This window comes from Pleurodeles waltl, chromosome 4_1 (assembly GCF_031143425.1).
Source record: "Pleurodeles waltl isolate 20211129_DDA chromosome 4_1, aPleWal1.hap1.20221129, whole genome shotgun sequence".
NCBI lineage: Eukaryota > Metazoa > Chordata > Amphibia > Caudata > Salamandridae > Pleurodeles > Pleurodeles waltl.
The window spans coordinates 396510486-396532096 of NC_090442.1; the positions used below are offsets into that span (position 1 = coordinate 396510486).

Here is a 21611-nt window from a genome sequence, read left to right on the forward strand (position 1 = left end):
AGGCATTCGTCCAGATCAGGATTCAGTGTGTTTTTTGTTTTTTTGTTTTTTTTAAACAGCTTGTTGGGATCTTTCCCTCAACCACTATACAATAACCTGTCTGCAATGTTTTCCCTTTAAGAACATATATACAAATCATTGAAGACCACTTCACTAGGCAAAAATGTTTTGTACTTTAATGGTGCTCTTCAATTTTCTTTTCTTACTGACATAACCTACTTAAACCTCTCTCTTTACACAGTATTCCTTAACTAATCATGGAAATTTGGTAACTACTTGTAACAGGATGGCTTTAACAAAGAACAGATATGGGTAAATGTTTGAAAATGCCATGCATTTTGGATGGGTTTTTAAGTAGACCAGTGTATTAATAAGGAACCACAAACAGTTAATTGTGTCATGGGCTAATCATGTTAAAAGAAGTACCACTTTAGGTGTATTGCTATCACCCAACACAGTCCAATTAGTTACATGCACAATCATGTAGAATACTTAAGACTCTTGCATAAAAAAAAATACTACCTGACAGAGCCATGTTGCCAAGTGGACAAAGCACATTCGATCCCACAAGGCGATTGACAAGAGCAAGTCTGAAGTGAGAGATGAAGACGGCCAATCCCCGTACAAATCAAAAGTGGAATGGAAGGATGGCAAAGAGAGCGGTACTTATTTAGGCCATTAGAGGGCTGCCTTTTGGGTATGAAGAAATTAAGAGTCCGAAGGCAGTCAACGGTCACTGTCCCGAGGGTTATATACGGTTTAACAGGTTTCAAAACGGTTGCTCCCCAGCTGGATAACCAAAGTACTACCCTTTACATATGGGAAGGTGAGCAGTCAAGGCTGACTGCACGTGTTGGTATAGAGGCTTAGTTAATCAGACAACGTTACGACATAAGTAATTATACTCAATGTCCAGTTAAAGTATAAAATCAATAGGTCTTATTTACACATAGGAACGTAGGGCATTTAAAATAATTAAAAACACAGTCTGGGTGGTCCTAGCACATGGGTACTCACAAACATTTTACTGGGGGCCAACATTTTTGGTCTATGATGTGACGAGGGCCGCATTGATGCCAGCAATGTGGCACTCAGAAGGAGAAAGTTCCAGGGAGTGGTGCCAGTAAAGTGGGTGTACTGGAAGCAAAATACATAACAGCTGCACCCTAGAATTAATCCCAGCTTCCCCACTTTATCAAATTGTGTGATCCTAGGCAATTGTTTTGTTCTACTTTCCCTTTTTTTCTTCAATATCACATACAAAATCATGTCGAAATACATGACTTCAAGATGTGGAATGTGCACAACCTTCCCCTGTGTTTGATTTAATAAACTATAGTGTTTGTGTATAACAGGAACAGCTGACATACATCTTAGCTCACTATTGACACGGTTGTCAGGGTGGGGAAAAAAACGAATGTAAATTCATGTTTAAAAACTATTACTTAAAAAAAAAAATAGTTGTCAATGCACTGATGAAATGTGATGTACGAAGGTGGAACTGTTTTATATGTTAATGAAATACGCTTTCTGAATTTTGAGTGGATTTAATCATATTTTTACAATATTGCTTTAAAAATAAAGGTGTTTCTAAAGATAAACAGTGCAGGATAACCTAGTCACTTCCTTTCTTTAATTTCAGTTAACCTTTACATAAATGCTTGCTTGTTTATTTAATTTCTTGCTCAATGTTAGCGCTGATTCAGCCCACTGCTGCTTTTGACTTTTGGGCCGCAAGGTCAGGGGGGGCTGCATGCGGCCCCCTGGCCATACTTTGAATATCAATTTCCTAGCATCTTCTGTTGATATGACATGACACCACCCACCATTGTAGTCCTTACACTGTCATGCATGCCTGTACAAAGAAAACAGAGTTCTATTCACCACTGTGAGCTAGTTCGGGTGTACTTTCCAACCTCTGTTAGCCATTAGGAAACACGTCTTACTAGAGGAGTGTTCACAAGTTTAGTCAGTCAATGGAGCAATGATGCCCAACGGCACCCCTACTCTCACCTTCCTTATGGAAGTTGAAGTTAGGTCTACTTGTAGAATATTAGAATTGGCAAGGGCTTTCTTACTGAAATGTATTAAATGCCTGCCCTGGGGAAGATGCAGTGACCCTCTCTTTGAGCCTTCTCCTCCCCCAGTGTTTGATACAGCCAAATGGAATGACACAATGTATTGTGTGCAGCATTATGCCCTCTGGACCGTTTTTTATTTTAGCAGTTCTCTGGCAAAGAAACAAATAATTTAAAAGGTTTGAGCTAAAAGGTTGAGATTCTTCCAAAACTCAAGGATGCATATGTCACAAAAGGCCACAATTCAAAACGAAGTCCATGCAAGTCAGTGATCGGGTAAGGGTGCAAATGTGCATTTTTCCAAGTAGCAATATCTGGTTAATAGGGCCACTGAGCACCAGCAGTCTGTGTGTTTGTTACTGGACCCAATGGGAGCACATTTGCTATCTTTCCTGGTCTCTGCTACAATGTTTTTGTAAGGTGGGGGAAGGAAGAACCTAGAGGATTTGCATGAGCTGGATTTTCTCAACCTCCCAGTGTGTGTTCCTTCAGGGGTACTAAACTTTAAAGCCTCAAATCTTTCAGCTGGGGACAGTCAGCTGGAAGAGACATCTGTGGCCCAGAACACAACTAGGTTTATCAGTTCAACATGTGAACAAGGAAACTGGTACTTAGATATGAGATCCAACAGCAGCATCAAAGCAAAACATTTCCATAATTCGAAGGGCTAAGATGAGGTTCAAATGGTCTTGAAATCACAGTGATTAGTCTAAGCAACTGTATTGTAAATCTAGGGTGCAGATGAAATTGTGTTTCTCTTCTGGGCTTCAGACAGTGATTCAGATGCTCACAAAGCCAGTTCAGTTATGTGGCCAGATAACAACAAAGCAGGCTTACCTCTTCACAGTCCTAAAATGCTCTTGGCAGGTCATAGGCTCTCATGGTGCTACATATGTCTGTGGCTTGATTGTTGCCAATCAGGAAGCAGGGTCCTCAAGCCTCACTTCCTCAAACACAATCCCCATGCTGGATAAGTCCAATGGTCTTTCTTCTTATTCATCAAAGACCTTTCTCCTCTCTACATTTAGTTATTCAACTCTACTTCCACTTTACAAGTGTGTAGCTTCTACCAGGTTGCGAATTCCAGGGTGTGAATAGTTAGATGTTCCTGATCATAATTCAACATTAATAGTTGATACTCATCATAACAAAGGGGAGAACAGAATTCAATACTGTTGCTGAGCTGATGATCTACTATAGTAAAAAGTATATATATTCATAATTCCGCTCAGATCATCGGAAGCAGCACATACAGCTCCAACGGTCTCCTCCATAGGATACTATTCATATTGCACATAGACCCCCAACCACACAATACAAGTGTAGTAAATAAAAACAAAGATACACACGCACAAAAACACCAGTTTTGGAAGACAAGAAGCTTTTGACCACTGAAGATTTAGAAGCCTCCTTACCACCAGTGTATTCTTCTAACGTAGAACAAGTGTTTGTTCACAAATTCTTCAGTCTCCCACAATCTGATGTGAGGTTGTAGGTAGGGATAGTTTGTGCACCCTGGTCAGAAAAGCCTACAATCCAGACACAGTGCATAAGCTTAACTTGCCACTTTCATCCTTACACCAAGACATAGTCAATTGCTCTTCATCCAGCCCTAAACGTGTTTCAGGCAATCCAACACCTGATTATGGTCCCCACAATCCTTGGCTAACATGATATTCATTGGTGTGAGGTCTACCTAAATAAGAAATTTGGAGGGTTGACCTCTGAATATCTTCGCCAGTGAGCCCATGTATTTCAAGATAGCGTATCTATGCAAGACTGAAGTTAGACTGGGTTACTGTTGCTGGGTCAGGAGAAAAAAAAAAAAAAAAAAGTAAAAAAAAAAAAATCAACATGATGTGTTGACTAGTTACAAACGAAAGAAAAATTCTCCCCCTACAGCAACCACTGCATTGAACAGCACACTGTAAGACGATGCAGAAAAATTGAGAATTTGAATAGTTTCAGAGTGCATGCTTGTGCATCCAATAGCTCATCTTATTCATAAGAATTTCTTCTGTCCTATGTAGTTGAAAGTCAATTAGCAGACTATTGACATCCAGTTTTGTAGTTTTCAACGCTTTGTAAGGCCAGAGATAGATCTAGTGTCAGTATTTGTTTTTGTTGGGCATGTATTGTATTTTCACATTTTAAAAAATACACCTTAAAAAGTCTTCCAAAACAGTTTGTATCTTCAGTCTGTTCAGGTATCAGAGGCATCCCCTTTAATTTAAATTTAACTTAGTGAGGTACTGGAGGACCCAGACTCCTGCAGCATGCACCATGGTCTAAAGGTTTTCTACTAGAGACACCCTGCTACACAAAATGTTGAATAAATACATGATCATTTTCTACATAGCCCCTCTTATAGAACTCTGCAAAAAAAAACAAAAAAAAAAAAAACAGTAAGACTAACTTTCTTTATGAGCCCAAACAGGTCAGTAACTAATCATCAAAATATTAATTGCCAACTGGTCAAGTTGGAAGGAAGGGGAAGGGCAATAGGAAATTAGATCCGCTGCCCCAGATCACAACTACACCAAAGAAACCATGAAGAAGAGTTCAGGTCTCCAAATTTCACAGTTCGTAATGTAAAAAGACCACTTCTCCACAGCCTAGTGCTCCATATTACACGTTACAAAGCTGCTTTATTGAACCACCCCCACCACACACACAATACCAGCCCTTAATCACCAATAGAAGGAGGTCCACTTACCATTTTTCTGGAAAGGTACATTTGTGTAGGCTCTACTGAAGTCACTATTAAGCGCCCTCTTGAGTATATTTAACGTGATGTAAGTAAGGCTTGTATACAGGTAACTGTCAATTGCTAAAATCACCACGTAGGATCCTATTATTACGCAAGTCAGTATGTTCAACTGGAGAAAAAAAAGCACCAAATATTATTAGTACTATCAAAACATTTTTAAAATCACATTAAAGATTTATCCACTCCACTGTTTTGCTCAATAATATTCTAGAGTAGAATCCCAAAATAACCACTGACAGTCAATAAGTTTGACATTTTGTAAAATAAAGCATCAATGTGATATCTGACAGTTGAACGAATGTCAAGGTTAGCTAAATGTACTTGCTCAGACTGTGATAACCAGTTGGTACATCAATTGATTAATAAAATATCCATTGTGTGCGGCAGGGAAAGAAGCAAAAACCCATGAGCAGAGAGGCAGCAGACTGGAAATGTTGCTAGATTAAATGTTGGTGCCCATGTGCCTTCACTAACTACTGCTTATTTCATATCCTGTTTGGGTGCTTTTTATTGCAAAACAAGCAGCGGTTCTAAAAACCTGTATTTTACAGGAAAACAATACTATTCCACGGATTCTATACAAAAAAGAATTTCATTCAATTGCTAGTCTCAAGCCAACTTCCACCCCTTTAAGTAGCACAATGCATTTATGTAATGGCAAAGCCAAACCATTCTGCAAAGCTTCACCACTGTCTGCTGTTTAAATAGCAAATTCTTCTTGAAATCAAGGGAAACTCCTAACAGTCTATTTGAAAATGAGGCCATTATTAGCTGCATGGTGCAAGTACAGCTTCATAAATCAGACTTCTACTGGCAGACAGTCTAACATTTTTTTTTCACAAAATACCATTATGGAGAAACCTTTTCATCTACACTGGAAATTTCCAAGATGAATGGCTATAAGAAAGTCAGTTTTGCATGCATATTTTAAAATGTATATACACACAGTTAGGCAAGTTTAAGAAATGTTGAAAAAAATGATCAAATTTGGATTTTGTTTTCCATTTGGGCCAATTCTAGTGTCTAGTGGTTGCCGTAAGTATGGTGCGTCTGCCTGTTATTGTATTTTGTGTTTTTGTATTTGTGCCAGTTAGCCTTTTTGTGCCTTTTTGCCCTTGTTTTATTGCCTTTTTCCTCAGTTTCTCCTTCCTCGCTTGCTCTCTCCTTTCCCGCCACTGCGTCCCCTACGGCCCGCCCCCCTCACTCTCCCATTTCCCCTCCGCTCCCGCCTCCCAGATGCTCCTTCCTCCCACCTTCCCTTCTAATGGCGGCTGCATCCAGCGGGCGCGCCAGAGGCAAGCCTGTCTGCGCCGTCCTACTCCTGGACCACGCCCAGCACCAGACCCCTGGCTCACGGGCTCCCCATGCCGCCAGATGCCACTACAATGCCAACGAACTCCACGCCCTCAACCCAGGCCGCTCCACCCCCTGCTTCCAAGCCACCCTGAGGCACACTCCCGGGCCCTTCTCCTGTCAGACCAGCAGCTTCACCTGCCCTCAAGCCGCCAAGCACCACACCAGAAGCACGCACAACCACCTCAGCTGCATCCTCCTCAACACCCGCTCCGTCCACAAGCATGCCATCGAACTCTGGGACCTACTCACCTCATCTGCCCCCAGACGTCACCTTCCTCACCGAAACCTGGTTGACTCCCTCCTCGGAACCGGACATCGCAATAGCCATCCCCGAAGGCTATAAGATCACCCGCAGAGACTGCACCAACAAGCTGGGAGGAGGAATCGCTGTAGTCCACAAGAACACCATCAAAATTACAAACACCAATGACACCCTCGATGCCACCGAACACCTACAGTTCAACATCCACATCAACGCCAACACCACCCTCAGAGGAACCCTTGTCTACAGGCCCCCGGGCCCCCGACCTCAGTTCAGTGACTCCATCACAGACATGATCAGCACCCAGGCCCTTGCCTCCACAGACTTCATTCTCCTCGGCAACTTGAACTTTCACCTCAAGAACACCAACGACAGCAACTCCACTGCTCTGATCGACAACCTCTCCAACCTCGGTCTCAAACAACTGGTTGCAACGCCCATCCACTACGCCGGCCACACACTCGACCCCATCTTCTCCACCAGCAGCACTTCACCTTCAGCCACACCACCGAACTCCACTGGACCGACCACCGCTGCGTTCACTTCTCCTTCCAGAAACCCGCCACTCACCATTGCCCACAACAGATCCCCCGCCAAAGCTGGAGCAAGATCTTGGAAGACCAACTGATCTCCATCCTCAGCCGGGCCCCGCCACCCAGCACGTCAGACCCCAACACAGCCGCCCTCAACCTCAGACACTTGTTAGACGACTGCGCCAACACCCTCGCCCGCTCAGAAAATCCTCCAACAACCACACCAGCACCAAGGCCATCTGGTTCACTGCCGACCTTCAGGCCTCCAAACGGGAATGCCGGAAAATCAAGAAGTAGTGGCACCACAAACCAGCAGAGAGCAACCACGCAGCCCTCAAAACAGTCATCCGCAAGCACCACCAGCTCATCCGGACCACCAAAAGATCCTTCTACAAAGATCGCATCGACAGCAACGCCCACGAAAGCAAAGAGCTCTTCAGCATCGTCAAAGAACTCATCAACCCCAGGTCATGCTCCACTGACCCCCATCCATCACAAGACCTCTGCGACTCCCTCGCCACCTTCTTCCATCACAAAATCACAGAAATCCACAACAACTTCAACTCCTTGACCCCCACGACTAACACGTCCACCACCAACTCCAACGCACCCACCCACACCAACCTCCTGCTCTCCTGGACATCAATGACAGACACCGCTAAAACCATGATCACCATCCCCTCCAGATCTCCCTCCGACACCTGCCCCCACCATGTCTTCAACAAAGCGAGCCCCATTATCGCCCCCCAACTCCGCATGATCATCAACAGCTCCTTCGAGACCGCCACCTTACCGGAGAGCTGGAAGCACGCCGAAGTCAACGTCCTGCTAAAGAAATCAAAAGCTGACACCGAAGACCTCAAGAATTACCGACCCATCTCCCTACTTCCCTTCCCGGCAAAGGTCATCGAAACAATCGTCAACGGCCAATTGACCTGCTTCCTAGAGGACACCACCACACTGGACATCTCCCAATCCGGATTCCGTAGGAACCACAGCACCGAGACAGCCCTCATCGCCGCAAACGATTACATCAGGTCCATGCTCGACAAAGGCGAAACCGCAGCCCTCATCCTCCTGGACCTCTCGGCTGCCTTTGCCACTGTCTGCCACCACACCCTATGCACTTGCCTCTTTGATGCCGGAATCTGCCACAAGGCCCTGGACTAGATCATATCCTTCCCCTCCGGCAGAACTCAGAGTCCGCCTCCTTCCCTTCCTGCTGGAAGCCACCAAGACCATCTGTGGCGTTCCCCAAGGGCCTTCCCTCAGCCCAACTCTTTGTAACATCTACATGGCACCGCTCACCAACGTCGTCCGATCCCACAACCTCAACATCATCTCCTACGACACCCAGCTGAACCTCTCACTCACCAAAGACCCCCGCGCCACAGCCAAAACCAACCTCCATGACGGACTGCATGCCATCACCAACTGGATGGAGAAGAGCTACCTCAAACTTAACTTGGACAAGACAGAGATCCTCATCCTCTGCTCCAACCGCTCTGCATAGGAAGACTCCTGGTGGCCAGCCACCCTAGGAACCGCACCCACACCCATCACCCACACACGCAAACTAGGCTTCATCCTGGACTCATTGCTCACCATGACCCATCAAGTCAACGCAGTCTCATCTTCCTTCTTCAACACCCTTTGCATGCGTCGCAAGATCTTCAGATGGATCCCCATTGAAACAAGAAGGCCTGTCACCCACGCCCTCGTCAGCAGTAGACTAGACTACGGCAACGCGCTCTATGCAGGAACCACAGCCAAGCTCCAGAACTCATCCTCAACATCCCATGCCCTGACCACATCTCAACCCACCTCAGAGACCTACACTGGCTTCCAGTTACCAAGAGGATCCCCTTCAAACTCCTCATCCACGCCCACAAAGCTCTACACAACACGGGCCATGCCTACCTCAACGAGCGACTCACCTTCCATGCTCCCACCCGCCAGCTCCGCTAAGCTTGCCCTCGCATTCATCAAACTACAGCCGGCGGCAGATCCTTTTCCCACCTCGCCGCCAAGACCTGGAACACCCTTCCCGTCCAACTACGACAGACCAAGGACCTCATGACCCTCAGGAAACGCCTCAAGACCTGGCTATTCAAGCAGTAGCAGCTCCTTCCCACCCATCCTCTTTTTTCAGCGCCTTGAGACCCTAGCGGGTGAGTAGCGTGCTTTACAAATGTCTGATTGATTGATTGAATTCAGATTCACTGATATTTGGAAGATCCACACCCTAGGCAATCTGTTTTCCTGAACTCATATGAACATTTTTGTCACAATAGTTGTATTGGAGTTGCATATAAACTCCAAAAAATTAAACCATTTTCACAATTAACTATTTTTTGCAGCTAAGGCATACCACTGTAATTATATTTGTTACTCTTTGAAGTCTAAGTGTTGACACCAATCAATGTCATTTAAACACTAGTCGTAAAAAAGTTCCCAAGAATGTTCACAGTAAACTTGCAAAATAAGCACAAGAAAAACACATTCATTCTCCCTCTCTCTCTCTCTCTCTCTCTCGCATTCTCTCTCTTCAAGTAACTCTGTCTGCAATGCACGCTTAACTTAAAAAGTACTTACAACTCTTGGACAAGGAAGAAGAAGAACGGGGACCAATACGGCTATGCAGGAAAAGGTCACCCAAAACACACTGTCATTACGGAACGTATTGTAATCTCCTAGGGAAGAAAGTAACCTGAAATTAGGATTTGCTCTGACTGGAAACTGAACATTTCTTAAAGAGTTTCAGAATGACTGTGGCCGAGATAAAAGGACAAACTTACCTTTATTGCAATGGTTATGCTTGCATCTGAGGGTTTTTCAATATTTACAAATCAGAGGGAACTTCGTGACCTAGTAGCAGAATTGCTTCCTAAGGCTATTCTTCAGCGCTCTAACAAGTAGGTGCTAGTCATGTACAGACATGAAGTACTGGTTTCTCCATTCTTTGTTATTGCTCCCCATTAATCCATCCAAGGCCAGCTTTAGCGCTGGTGGCATCCAGCACAACCATTTTCGTTGTCACTGCCCAGAGAACTCCTTATCTATGGATTCCCTCAATACCAGCCCCCAACAGTGCCCTTCATCTCTCCCAGGTAACTCTCTTACATGCATTTCATTTGTTTTTGGGCTACTCATACCAGTGTAGGGTGTCAAGCACTTTATATCATACACATTACAGGGAGACAATGAATCATGCGTGTGTAAATAAGACTATAGGAAATATTATGTAAGGCAATGAGGACTACAAGGTGTAGGAGTCACATGTCATCCAAACTGGTAGGCAGCATATTTAAGAGTGCTTGGTCTGGAGAATCACAAACTTAGGATTTAAAATGAGACTTTGTGGTTGGGCCTCCCTTTACTAAAAATAATTTACTTCTACTCAAACGAACCCTTTTAGCAACATTAGGACAATGAAGACAGGGGAAATAAAATAACGTTCTGACCTGTACCTTGCAGTATGCATGCAGCTCTTTGATGACAGTTCATAGCTCACTGTGCTATACTAGGATTGTAACTTTTGAACTTCAAGAAGCAAAAGGATCTCAGTGACAAAAACAGTAACCCACTGAGCTATCTACTATTCAGTTCTGTGATCTGCAATATACACGTTCTTTGCAGCAGACATATTAACCCTCTGTGCTGCTTCAGGGTGAGACTAAACTGACAATAAACAAAACTCCACTCTCTCCAGCAGGTACATCAATCACCAGAGTTACCTTGACATTTTTATTGTTGCCCGAAAATTGCTGGGCATACACGAAACTCTGCAGCCCATTATTATGAACCCATAAGATATTTAAAAAAACAGTACCCCCTGAGCTCGGTACCCAGTGCAGTGGTACCATTTGCACCGCCCTAAAGAGGGCCCTGCATCCTTTCCACAGGGGAAGACTTACCAGTTCTCTCATAAATGTGAAGCCTTTTGGAAATAACAATCTGACTTGTAACAGAGTAGTAGGAATGAGGGTATCAGAAAAAGGACATTATATTGTATTATGAGCACATGGGCCACAAAGATAATTTCATGCTGCATATGGGTTGTCAATAAACCATTATTACCTAACCAGAGGAACATAAGAGGGAGCGTGAGAGAAGGCTTTATTTGTAAGCCCAAGTCATAAATTCCATAAGCATTTTAGAGTGATGATTGCCTTTCAGAAGGGCATGACTAAAATAAAATGCAACTGAAGGAGGACTGGTTGCAGCAGCAAATGTACAGACATTTAATGGGGGAGTAAATCTAATAAAGCAGCAGTTTTGGATGCAAGAGGTTATCCTTCTCACTATGGGGACTTTACAAGCCATGTTTCCAGCAACTCCAATACAGGTGCGTTTCAAGGTCTCATTAACTAGAGAAAAGGAGGTTGCTTTTATGTATTAGTTTTAGTGATGGTACGGTCGGAGAAGAGAAAGTCCTGGCACCAGACATGAATATTTAATGAGCAGCTGAAGTCTCCTATTCGTCTTACCAGGAATGTGGATGTTCGAGGTTGCAGAGACTGTTCCAGCTACCGTGGGATGAGAAACCTAGGTGATGTTAAAATTTAAGAGACGGATGAAAATCCCATTGGCCCTTGAAAGGGAGGGGAAATTTCCACTGATGTTGAAAGTTCTGTTTGTTTTAATTATTGCTTGCAATGTTAGGAGTTAAGACAGTTCCCATTAGACTTTGAGTGGTACAGACCGTTCTGCTTCCTTTATTTTTAGAAGTGTGAAGCTGTATGCTAAACGTGTTCCTTTTCAGAAGATATCTACTGAAGTCTTTACTATGCTGACACCTTCTCACATTTTAACTTGTCCTAAGCAAGTCTCTGTTCATTCTTAACCCTTTATTCCAAGCATCCTTGAGATTTATTCCCAAACCATTCTCATTCCTTACGTAGAACTCTTGCGAGGTAATTTAGAATCATTTCATGTTTAAGGGAGAAAGGGAAAGAACAGCGTTTCTTTATGGAACACCTACTTTGGACTCTGTTTCTGTACTGCAGTGATTGTATTTGCTCTTCACCTAAATCTATTGAGACTGAAACAGTTGCAATATTTCAGATTGCCAGCTGTAATTCTGTATCTTTTCAATATTCTAATGACATATATATACCATTGATTACAGTTTGAGACTAAATCAATTTAACTCTAATCATCGATTCCTGGTCCTTATTGTGTGTTTATTATAGTTCACTGTCAACTCCTTGTGTATCTCGATCAACCTAAAATGGTCCATGAGAAGAAAGTGTAAAAATTACATTGCTGCACGCTTTCACATCAGATATAATAGCAACTTGAAGGCAAACAGTTTCAGAGCACAAGTTTCAAACCCCATCTTGCCACGAGCCTTCTGATTGGGGCAGCCACATTACTGCTGGTGGCATCCAGCAGAATAAGACTACTCTGTTCTGTACCACTAGGCACCAAACGTTTTCAAATATGCCTATGCCCTGCATGTACTGACTTGAATATCTGACTATGTTATATGTTTGTAAAAGTCCATCAGCCCACAGCACACCTGAGGGGATGTATTTCTTCAGACAGTGCCATGTTCCTGCATCTCAGATATTTGTATCTGTACTGTAAACTTTTGTGTAGTTTAGGAAGGCAGAAAAAACAGTACTCTTGTCTTGCAAGAGCCCGGATGACTGAAGGCCAATTCCTCAGGAACACATGATGATCAAGGAGTACAAAATCCTTCAGAATACATGATGATCCTATTAATGAAGCCAGATGATCACCCTTTGGTGGTGTGAGGCCAGGCTAGAGCTACAATGATAATTAAACATCATAGACTTGGCTTTACATTATAAAGGAGCCTCCAAATTTAAAGTCTGATAGAGGTAACTTCCCCTCTAATCCATCATGAGACAGGCTCTTTCTGTCTCCCATATATTAGGGACAATGCCTATCCTGTAGGTGAAGCCGTTTTTGGCTACAAAAACCTGTCAAGCAACATGTGTGGATTAAAAATATAGTCTCCTTATAGCGGTCACTCTCCGATAAGAAGACTTTCACAAGCCTGAGTCTGATTACACAATGCACAGTTATAAACTTTCCTTTTGGACAGCATCTGTATCATAAGAATGGCTAGTTATTTTACCGTAAATAAAGTCTCTATACCACCAAGGAGTCTTTCCAAGTAATTTCTAGACAAACAAGGATAGAATTGTCAGACTAACGTCATTCACTATTAAACAGATTACACACTGCAAGAAAATTGTACTATTAGCGAGCCACCCTACCAAAATGGTATACTAACAATTTGACACAGGTACCCACCCAGAAAACGAACTGCCCTCTCCAGACCCCTAAGTTACAAAGTTCTCTCAATCCATGTGATTTAGCTCTATCGGCTGCACCAGCATTGTCTGTACTTCCAGAGAAACAAACTTCTTTATCTTCTTCCTTATTGTGTGAGGTGGTAATTCCAGGCATAGAAGAAGAATAGTATGGCATTCATTCTAAAGATCCCTTTCATTCACTGCCACACATATCCCCTTCCTTGTGTTATGTGACTCCGTTCTGTCAACATCCCTTAGCCAGAAGTACACAGTTCAAGGACTGCCTGCCTGTCAGCAACTGTCTATTCCATTTTCTTTGGCTCACTGGTAATCCATTTGAATCACCATCAGGCAGTGCCCTACGGTTCTGTGCTTTTGCCCACAACTTCTTCTAGCTGTGTGGATATAGTTGAAGAATGTCACACAATCTTATTATTTTAGCTTCTTCTGTTATGAAGGAATGTGAACTGCTCCATTAGCTTACTTATTTTTAGCACATTAGGTGGACATGAATTTTACCAACTTAAGTCGGGACTGTTAATTGGCATGTATGACCTAGATGTGTGATATGGTATAGTAAACTAATAATCAGATTTTGGTGTTGATTCCTACCTAGAGGTGTAAAGAAGATGATAGATGAGATCAGGAATCCAAGTACTAGTCCAACGATCAGCATACACATCACCACACAGCCACACCTCCACCAGTAGGCCACCAAAAGAATTCCCCCAGCAAATCCTGCCACCGCTGTTAGAAGCAAACGTGCTGCAAGAAAAAAAAAACATAAAAAGAGAGTGAACACAACTCCATGCTCCTATGGTTCCAAACTGCTGTACCACTTATTAGGCACGATTAAAAGGACAATACACTCTTTTGCTGTAAACATTACATATATTTAACAATAGCACTGAATCAGAGGTATCCAACTTAGGTCCAAGAGGCAAATCAATAACAAAATTTCAGTGCAATCACTGCCAATGTAAACTGCTTTGTTTGCATGGTTCGTGTCTCCAGTACGTTCATGAGGACATGATCCATGTAAGATTTAAATAAAAGTCTTTCTGATTTCTGAGTGAGTTCTACTAGAACTCTTAACATTTTTTGCTTTAGATAAAATACTATTTGAAAATCTGGCCTGCATCCAGCTCTCCTGGACTGAAGTTGGTCACTCTTGATTTAAAGTAACTATACAAACTTATCTTGTGTGAATCTTGTCACACTTGATCTGCATCAAATACAATTCATTTAATTTAAATATGTATATGTCATATGAAAAAAACTTTGGTAAATCATAGGCATTTGCCTTGTGGTAAATTAATTTCTTATGAAGAGTAGAATTCATGGGAAACAGTTACAGAAAGTTACAATCTCAGTAACAAACAGAAGTGGCTAGGCTAGATAAGGGTGGTGGAAATGGACAATGCGGACCAATAAATAGTAACCAGGCAGGTGTTAAATAGATTCCATGTCTTCCAGAGACTGCTGGGTGAGTGCACAGTTCCCATTTATTTATGATCAAACGTTTACCCAGGTTTATATAAATTAATGGAATTGATGTACTCAGCCAAGTTCAGAAAAAAATATTGCCACATGTAACTCTGCTAAAGTGTGCACTACTTATGCAGGAAACCAGCCAAGTAAACTGCACCCTTCCCATAAAATTCAACCAATCAAAAATGGGAAGATGTGCTAAATAGCAATGATTTAGAATTTTTTTTAATATTGATAAATTTCATCACGCTTAGAACTACAATAGTGACATTTGTTTAGTTTGAGAATGTTAATATCCCTGTATTCCTGAATGCATGATCCAGGTCTGTTTCCAGGATACTGACTCGGTCTCATCTTCAGAGATAATTATCTTCTACTGGATATGCTTTGCTTCAGTTATGACTTAAAAGTTCAGGGGAGGCTTTTAATCCAACATACTTTAGAAGTTGTCAATATTTAAGTTGGGAACTCAAACACAAATTAAGCCATGCTAAATGTAAACCTGATTCAACAGTCTAATCTTACTACTACATAAATGCCACTACATTACCTTCCACTATATCGCAATGGTATGTTTGTAATGTATTCTACTACAAACCTTCATTGCCATGTTTTCTTTACAACAAGGTACTTCTCTTAATTCTTTTACTAATGTCTAATTAAATGAATTAATGCCAGCACAAGCCATAACCCTTCATTTTTAAAAGTTATTTTAATTACATAATTAACCTAAAGCAAAATTTTAAATGAAAGATCAAACTGGATGTCCCTTCTTCTAAACACAATTTACCTTATATTACACCTGTCCCTTAATTATTTTAATAAAGTCAACTAACGTAAATAAAATTAGTTATCCACAGTTTGACACTGAATTTATCTGAATTAAGTTAAATATAAAGTAACCATAAAATAACGAGAATGGTAACTTTAACCATGAGCTTTTATTAATGTATAGGAAATGAAATCTGTTTAAAGTACCTAAATAACCAATTATTTTCATTGATTTGAACTATTTTTTACATAACCCCCTATCTTATATTTATGTCATTGATATTTTCATCTAAACTTCAAAGAGAACCGTCACCTAAGACAAATAACCCTAATTTATTTAAAATTACATTTAATTAACAGTGACTTATGATTAGTTGAAATGATTTAACTCTGAATTAAAAATCTTACACAAACCCCACCATTCATTAAAATTATTTAGCTCTTAATTTGAGTTCTGTTTAATAATGTAGTAAACAAATAGCATAGCCTTTAATCAAAGTTAAATTAGTTATGATTATGTTACTACAAATCAAATCAATGTGTCTCACTTTAACCACAGACCTAAACATTCTAGAGTATCAATTAAATAGTTGAACACACACTTTTTAAATTACATCAATATTAATTAGTAACTTCAGCCATTTTTAATAATTCAAATTGAAGTAAATTAACTTTCCTCACCTTTACTTATTATACGTACCAAGAATGATGCATGAGTTAGATCAATGTAAGGACTCATCAATGTACAGGAGGACTACTGATCAAGCACCCATAAGAGAATCTGGCCTGGCCAAAGTTGACCAACTTGCTATTTTCAGGAGAGTGTAAATTTCAGATATCCTTGAATAGCTCTACAAACACTAAAGTTGCTTCCAATCGGCAGGAATAACCCAGTGCTCCTATCTCCTACCCCATGTGAAATATGAAATCAATCTTGGGAACAAACCCCAGGCCAAACAACAGCATTCTGCTTTTTGTTTTGGGGGGAAGGGTAGAAATCAAACGCAGGTAGCTGCCAATATGAAGATTTGAGGTTCCCCATAACACCTAGCAAATGAAATTGCTACTAAAAAAAGTCTTAAGAAAATTTGCAAGGTCAACTCACAAACAAGCCTTAACACATGCACCCTGACTGACAGTAAGCACAAACTCTGAAGCTAAAGGCCTAATCCCTTGAGGAACCACAGAAAACCCCTTAAATATCTAGCAGAAAGCACTAAAACACCGCAACCATCCTGTAAAAACTCAAACACTACCTGTCCCTCACAATCCTAAGGTAAAACCACTTACGATTAGACCCAGGATGGGACCTGTATAAAACATGGTTATTTTTAGACCTTACACCCCTACAGCTCCACAAATTCTGTGTGCGTAAATTAATGTTAGCTTGGATTCACTCTCTCTCCATGTTCCCCATATTTTTCTTCCATATCATCTGGCATCCCATACTTTTGTAAATGAATTTTACCATTGTCATACGCTAATCTATGACTCTTTTCTATGTACCTAGGTCTGGGTGAATGAACCTACTCCGCAGTCTGGCTATGTTTCTGCACTCCCGCAGTCAAAATGCATTTACTAGTGAGTGCTCTTGTGATAACTCTGAAGGACAAAACTGTGTTAGATGGTGGAAAAAAGATCTAGGAAGTATTCTCTACAAGGTTGGAAGATGCCCTGTATCACCTCAGGATTTAGGCACCACTTGTGATCAGCCAGACACTGCCTGCTTAGCTCATCCACTCTGGATTTCAAGGATCCCACCTGTTTGTTATCCATCAGGGAAAAGCATAGACACTCCAACTAACTCCAAAGGTGTGGAGCTTTGTTGCACAGGACTCAGACCCCACTATGCAATACCACATGGCTTTGCCATGAGAACCTGCACCAGTACAGAACCCCCCAGACCCCACCCCCATTGGCCAGTAGGAAGGCCTTAGGGGCGAGACTCCAATAGACTGATATGGAGGTGGGCTTCAAGAAGAGACCAGAATCCTTGGGTCTCCACCTCCCCAACCCAGTAGTTATGAATGTCACCACCGTCAGCATGGGTGGGGAAGGGAGAGGAGACTGCTGATGGATCATTTGCATTCAAGTAGCCACCACTGGAAATTGTGAGCAGTCTCTTTTGTAATTTGGATGGCATCTGATAGTTTCATTTGTACTTACTCAATTGGAACTTCAGATTCCATTGCAGAGCTCACTTGTGCCACCTGGTATAGTTGACCAGGTAGATGCAGGGGACTGAGAGTCTAAGAAGCCTCAGAGCTGCTTTTACTGAGATGCAGAACAGAGGCTGAAACATTGTGATCATAACCCAAAAGTCCAGGACCCGTTGCAATGGAGGTGAGGCCTTGAACTGCACTGTTACCAGATTGGCTCCAATGAATGACAGCCTCTGCGAAGTAATCAGATTAGTATTCGGATCGCTGAACCTCAATGATTCCAAGACGTTTGCCATCGCCTAGAGGTGGTCTACAATAGACTGGGTAAGACTGCCTTCAACAACTGGTCCTCGAGGTAGGGTAAAACTGATATCTCCAACCTCTAAAGGTGTGCCATGACCACCACTATCACTTTTGTTAACACCCAAGGAGCTCTGCTGAGGCAGAAGCAGAGCATTTGGAGCTGGAAAAGCTCTTGGGTCACCTTTAACTCTAGGTGATGTCCGTGGGAAAGCAGGATGGGTATTTAAAAGTGTCTCTTACAGATCCAAGGGCACCATCTAGTCCCCAAAGTTCAGAGCAAACAAGATCTCGGCTACTGTGAGCATTCTGAGTTTGTCCTTCTAAATTCAGCAGGTCGAAGGACCAGTATAAGCCACAGGGAGGCATTCAGAGGTTAAAGGACCAGTATAAGTCAAAGGAGATTGTTCCCACTATTACCTTGTGCTGAAAAGGGCAAACACTTTTTCCTCTTTTTAAGTTTGTAACCCTCTGGGGAGCAACAAGCATACCTTCTGTAACAGAATGAAGAACGATTGACCCATGATGTAATAGATAGCACCTTGTAGGAAAAACTGAATCCAGTCCCCACACAATGGGATGTTCTGCTAAGACTAAAATGACTTGGTGGTTGCTGCAGCAGGGGAAGGGGACTGGGAGGACTGGTGCACTTGCTGGCCTGCGTGTTGCCTGCCAGACATCGTCCCTGGCCTCGGAAGGACAGAAGTGACTGAGGCAGCAGTTGGGGCAACTGTTGCTGCCTGTACATCAGCCTTCTGGATAAGTCCATGAATTTTGTGAGCTGATGTTGGAACTGCTGAGCAATGGTCAAGGGGCTTAGTGAACAGCCCATGGCTCTTGTGTCCTCAAAACGTTCCAGGGTAGAGTCAGCCTATACACTAAAAGATGTGAACCATCTAAGGGTATATCCATTAACAAATCCTGCACATTTCCAGAAACCCTGTGGAAAGCATCCAAATGTGGTGGTGGAAATCATGTCTGACTACGTCTTTATGATCAGGAATGTTTGAGCTAGAAAGACCCAAGGCAATGGTTCTGAACCTTTTGACAACTGTGGATCCCCCACACACTATCATCACTGGAACCAGAGGATCCCAGCCTAAACGCAGGCGATGATTTGAAGTCCAAAACAATACACAAAAATACAGAAAAAAGCATTCAAACAACAAATACAGAAATTATAACACATTTGGCTTAGTTTGCAAACAAATATAAATTTTAAAAAAATTAGGAAGGTTGGAGCTTTTCTAAATTCAATTGAAGCCACACATCTTCCATACTATATTCTGTTTGATGCACCTGCACCACTCCCACAAATCAATCTGACAATACTAATTTAATTTTTAGCCTCCGATTACAAATTCCTTGACATTTACAGTATGTTTTAAACGTTTCTGCTGTACATTTTGCCACTTGATTTATATAGGCTTTATTAATATGTTAATATTAATTTTCTAAGGAGTTGTGGACCACCGTGAGGAGGGTTTGCGAACCTCCAGGGGTCCCTGGACCACAGGTTGGGAACCTCTGCCGGCAAGATCTTGCTGGCTATGGCCAGAGGGAGATCTCAATATCAAGCTAGCCAAGCAGAACATTTGTTTTCCCAATGCCTCAATCCTCTTGAACTACCTATCTGGAGGAGTCATGGGGAATAAAATGGGTTCATCTTGCTGGTTGACGTCTGAATGACCAGGTTTCTCAGGTTAGGGTGCTTAGTGAGAAAATCAGAGGTGCCAGGTAACCAGTCTTTGAACCCTGGCTACCTAGCGTTTCACCGGTGGGCAGGAACAGGGCTATGAGCAAGTGCCCATCAGTGAGGGCTGCATTAAAGGGTAACCAGGGTTTAGACGTGGATAGCCCAGGCTGCAAAATTTCTCCAAGACAGTTAGTATTGGCCTTGACTAAAGGCATCTGCAATTCTAACACCTCAGCTGCCCGGACTACTACTGCAAGTGAGCCACTCTTTTCTGTTCATGGTTGAAGTGGCAAGTCTAACCTTGTATCATAACGGAAGTATTGAGCCTACTGGCCTTTATTATGATTAAATAAAATTGCCACAATTAGAGGGGAAATTGTATTGTGTTGTATTGTAATCGTATTTATATAGCGCTTACTACCCCTGACGAGGCGTCAAATCGCTTTTCGGTGAGTAGCACGCTACTCTGGTACCCAACAAGAATTCACCATCTTTCTTCAGTCCATCATTAAGATCTCCCTCTGGTGGAGTACCTTGCTCAAAGGCAGAGCCAAAACGTTAATGGAGTCTCTGCTGGTGCATCCACAATGGGAAAGGAGTTAGGCTGTATGAGCACAGATTGTGCTTTAGTAATTGTAATATGAGATAAGACTGAAGTCGGTTCGGGGTCAGACATCTGAATCTGCACCAGATTCTTTTCCGGCACTGGCACTGGCCGAAGAATGGCCCAGTGCAGGTCCTAGAGCCAGAGTAGTCTTAAGTACTAGAGTCAGTACAAGACCCAGAATAGATCCTAAAGGATCAGTTAACACAAGGGAAAGACCCACCATCAGGAACATGACTAGAAGGCCATGTGGTTCCTTGGGGCCCAAAGCTTGTCAGAGGGAGGCTGAATTGCACCAGAAATCTGCAGCATGGCCTCTTAGAAGGCCTAGAACTTCTGGTGCATCACTGATGGCCCAGGAAATCAAGAGTACACACGGATCAGCTACGTAATCTGCTCCACGACCAAGGACCCTGGGGGGGGACCAACTGACATTGTGACACCCTTGAGCCCTCTCCTTGGATATGGAGAGGAGGGATGGGGTTGAGTCTCACTTCACTTCATTATGTTTTCGCTTGGACTTTGATTTAGATTTAACAGAGGCATCTGGTTGCGAGGTAGACCTCTTGTGGGAATGGACCCAGGAATGAGAACAGGTCAGTGCCCAAAATCTAGAGTAGAACTTATGCAAGGGTCTTGACTCCTTATTTGCACAATGTACAACTTTGCTTCTCGGCCCCATATCACCTCCAGGTGCAATCTTATTGCATAACTGAGTCATGCCCGGAGCCTGGTCCATGACCAGCATCTGTTTTCCATTGTCTCTGAATGGTTTAAAACCTGACGTTTTATGGGAGGGCACAGTTACCAAGCACACTGGATTTCATTTTTAGGAGTCATCTGTAGACCAAAGGAATTTGAGAGCTGTGTTTCAGATCCGTGTTAAAAGGTGTAGAAACAAAGGAACTGATGTCAGTAAGCAGGGATGATGTTTATATGTAACTCCACTCCATCACTTCCAGGGTGGCACAGAACCAGGGTGGAGCAACATGAAACATAGATGCAGTCAAACAATGGTGGGAATAGTTTCCCAGCCCAGCCTGGCTCCTGAGGAGCATTCTAAGGTGAGGAATCTGCGAAATATCCATCTGAAAAGCAGCTACTGGCCAGCCATCTGAAATATAAAGTTAGTGAATTTCTGTGGGAAGATGGCAGTGCAAGGAGTTAGCCTATTATTGTCAAAGCAGTTCAACCAGCTGTAGAAAAAGCTAAGGATTAGTTGAGCTATTCTTCTGTCTCCTAAGGCCCTGATATGAGCACAGGACTTTCTGAAATTGGCCAAGGATATTAGTAGGCCA

At 42.5% G+C, this 21611-nt stretch overlaps 1 protein-coding gene across 1 annotated transcript in view; it reads right to left on the minus strand.

Moving 5' to 3' along the window:
* The window catches only part of TM7SF3 (transmembrane 7 superfamily member 3), a 226662-nt gene that overhangs the window by 21867 nt on the left and 183184 nt on the right, over positions 1-21611 (minus strand). The window contains exons 9-11 of the mRNA XM_069228617.1: positions 13902-14054; positions 9595-9692; positions 4795-4957 (exon numbers count right to left, since the gene is read on the minus strand). Of these exons, the coding sequence (XP_069084718.1) occupies positions 4795-4957; positions 9595-9692; positions 13902-14054 (414 nt within the window). The remainder of the gene's footprint in view (positions 1-4794; positions 4958-9594; positions 9693-13901; positions 14055-21611) is intronic.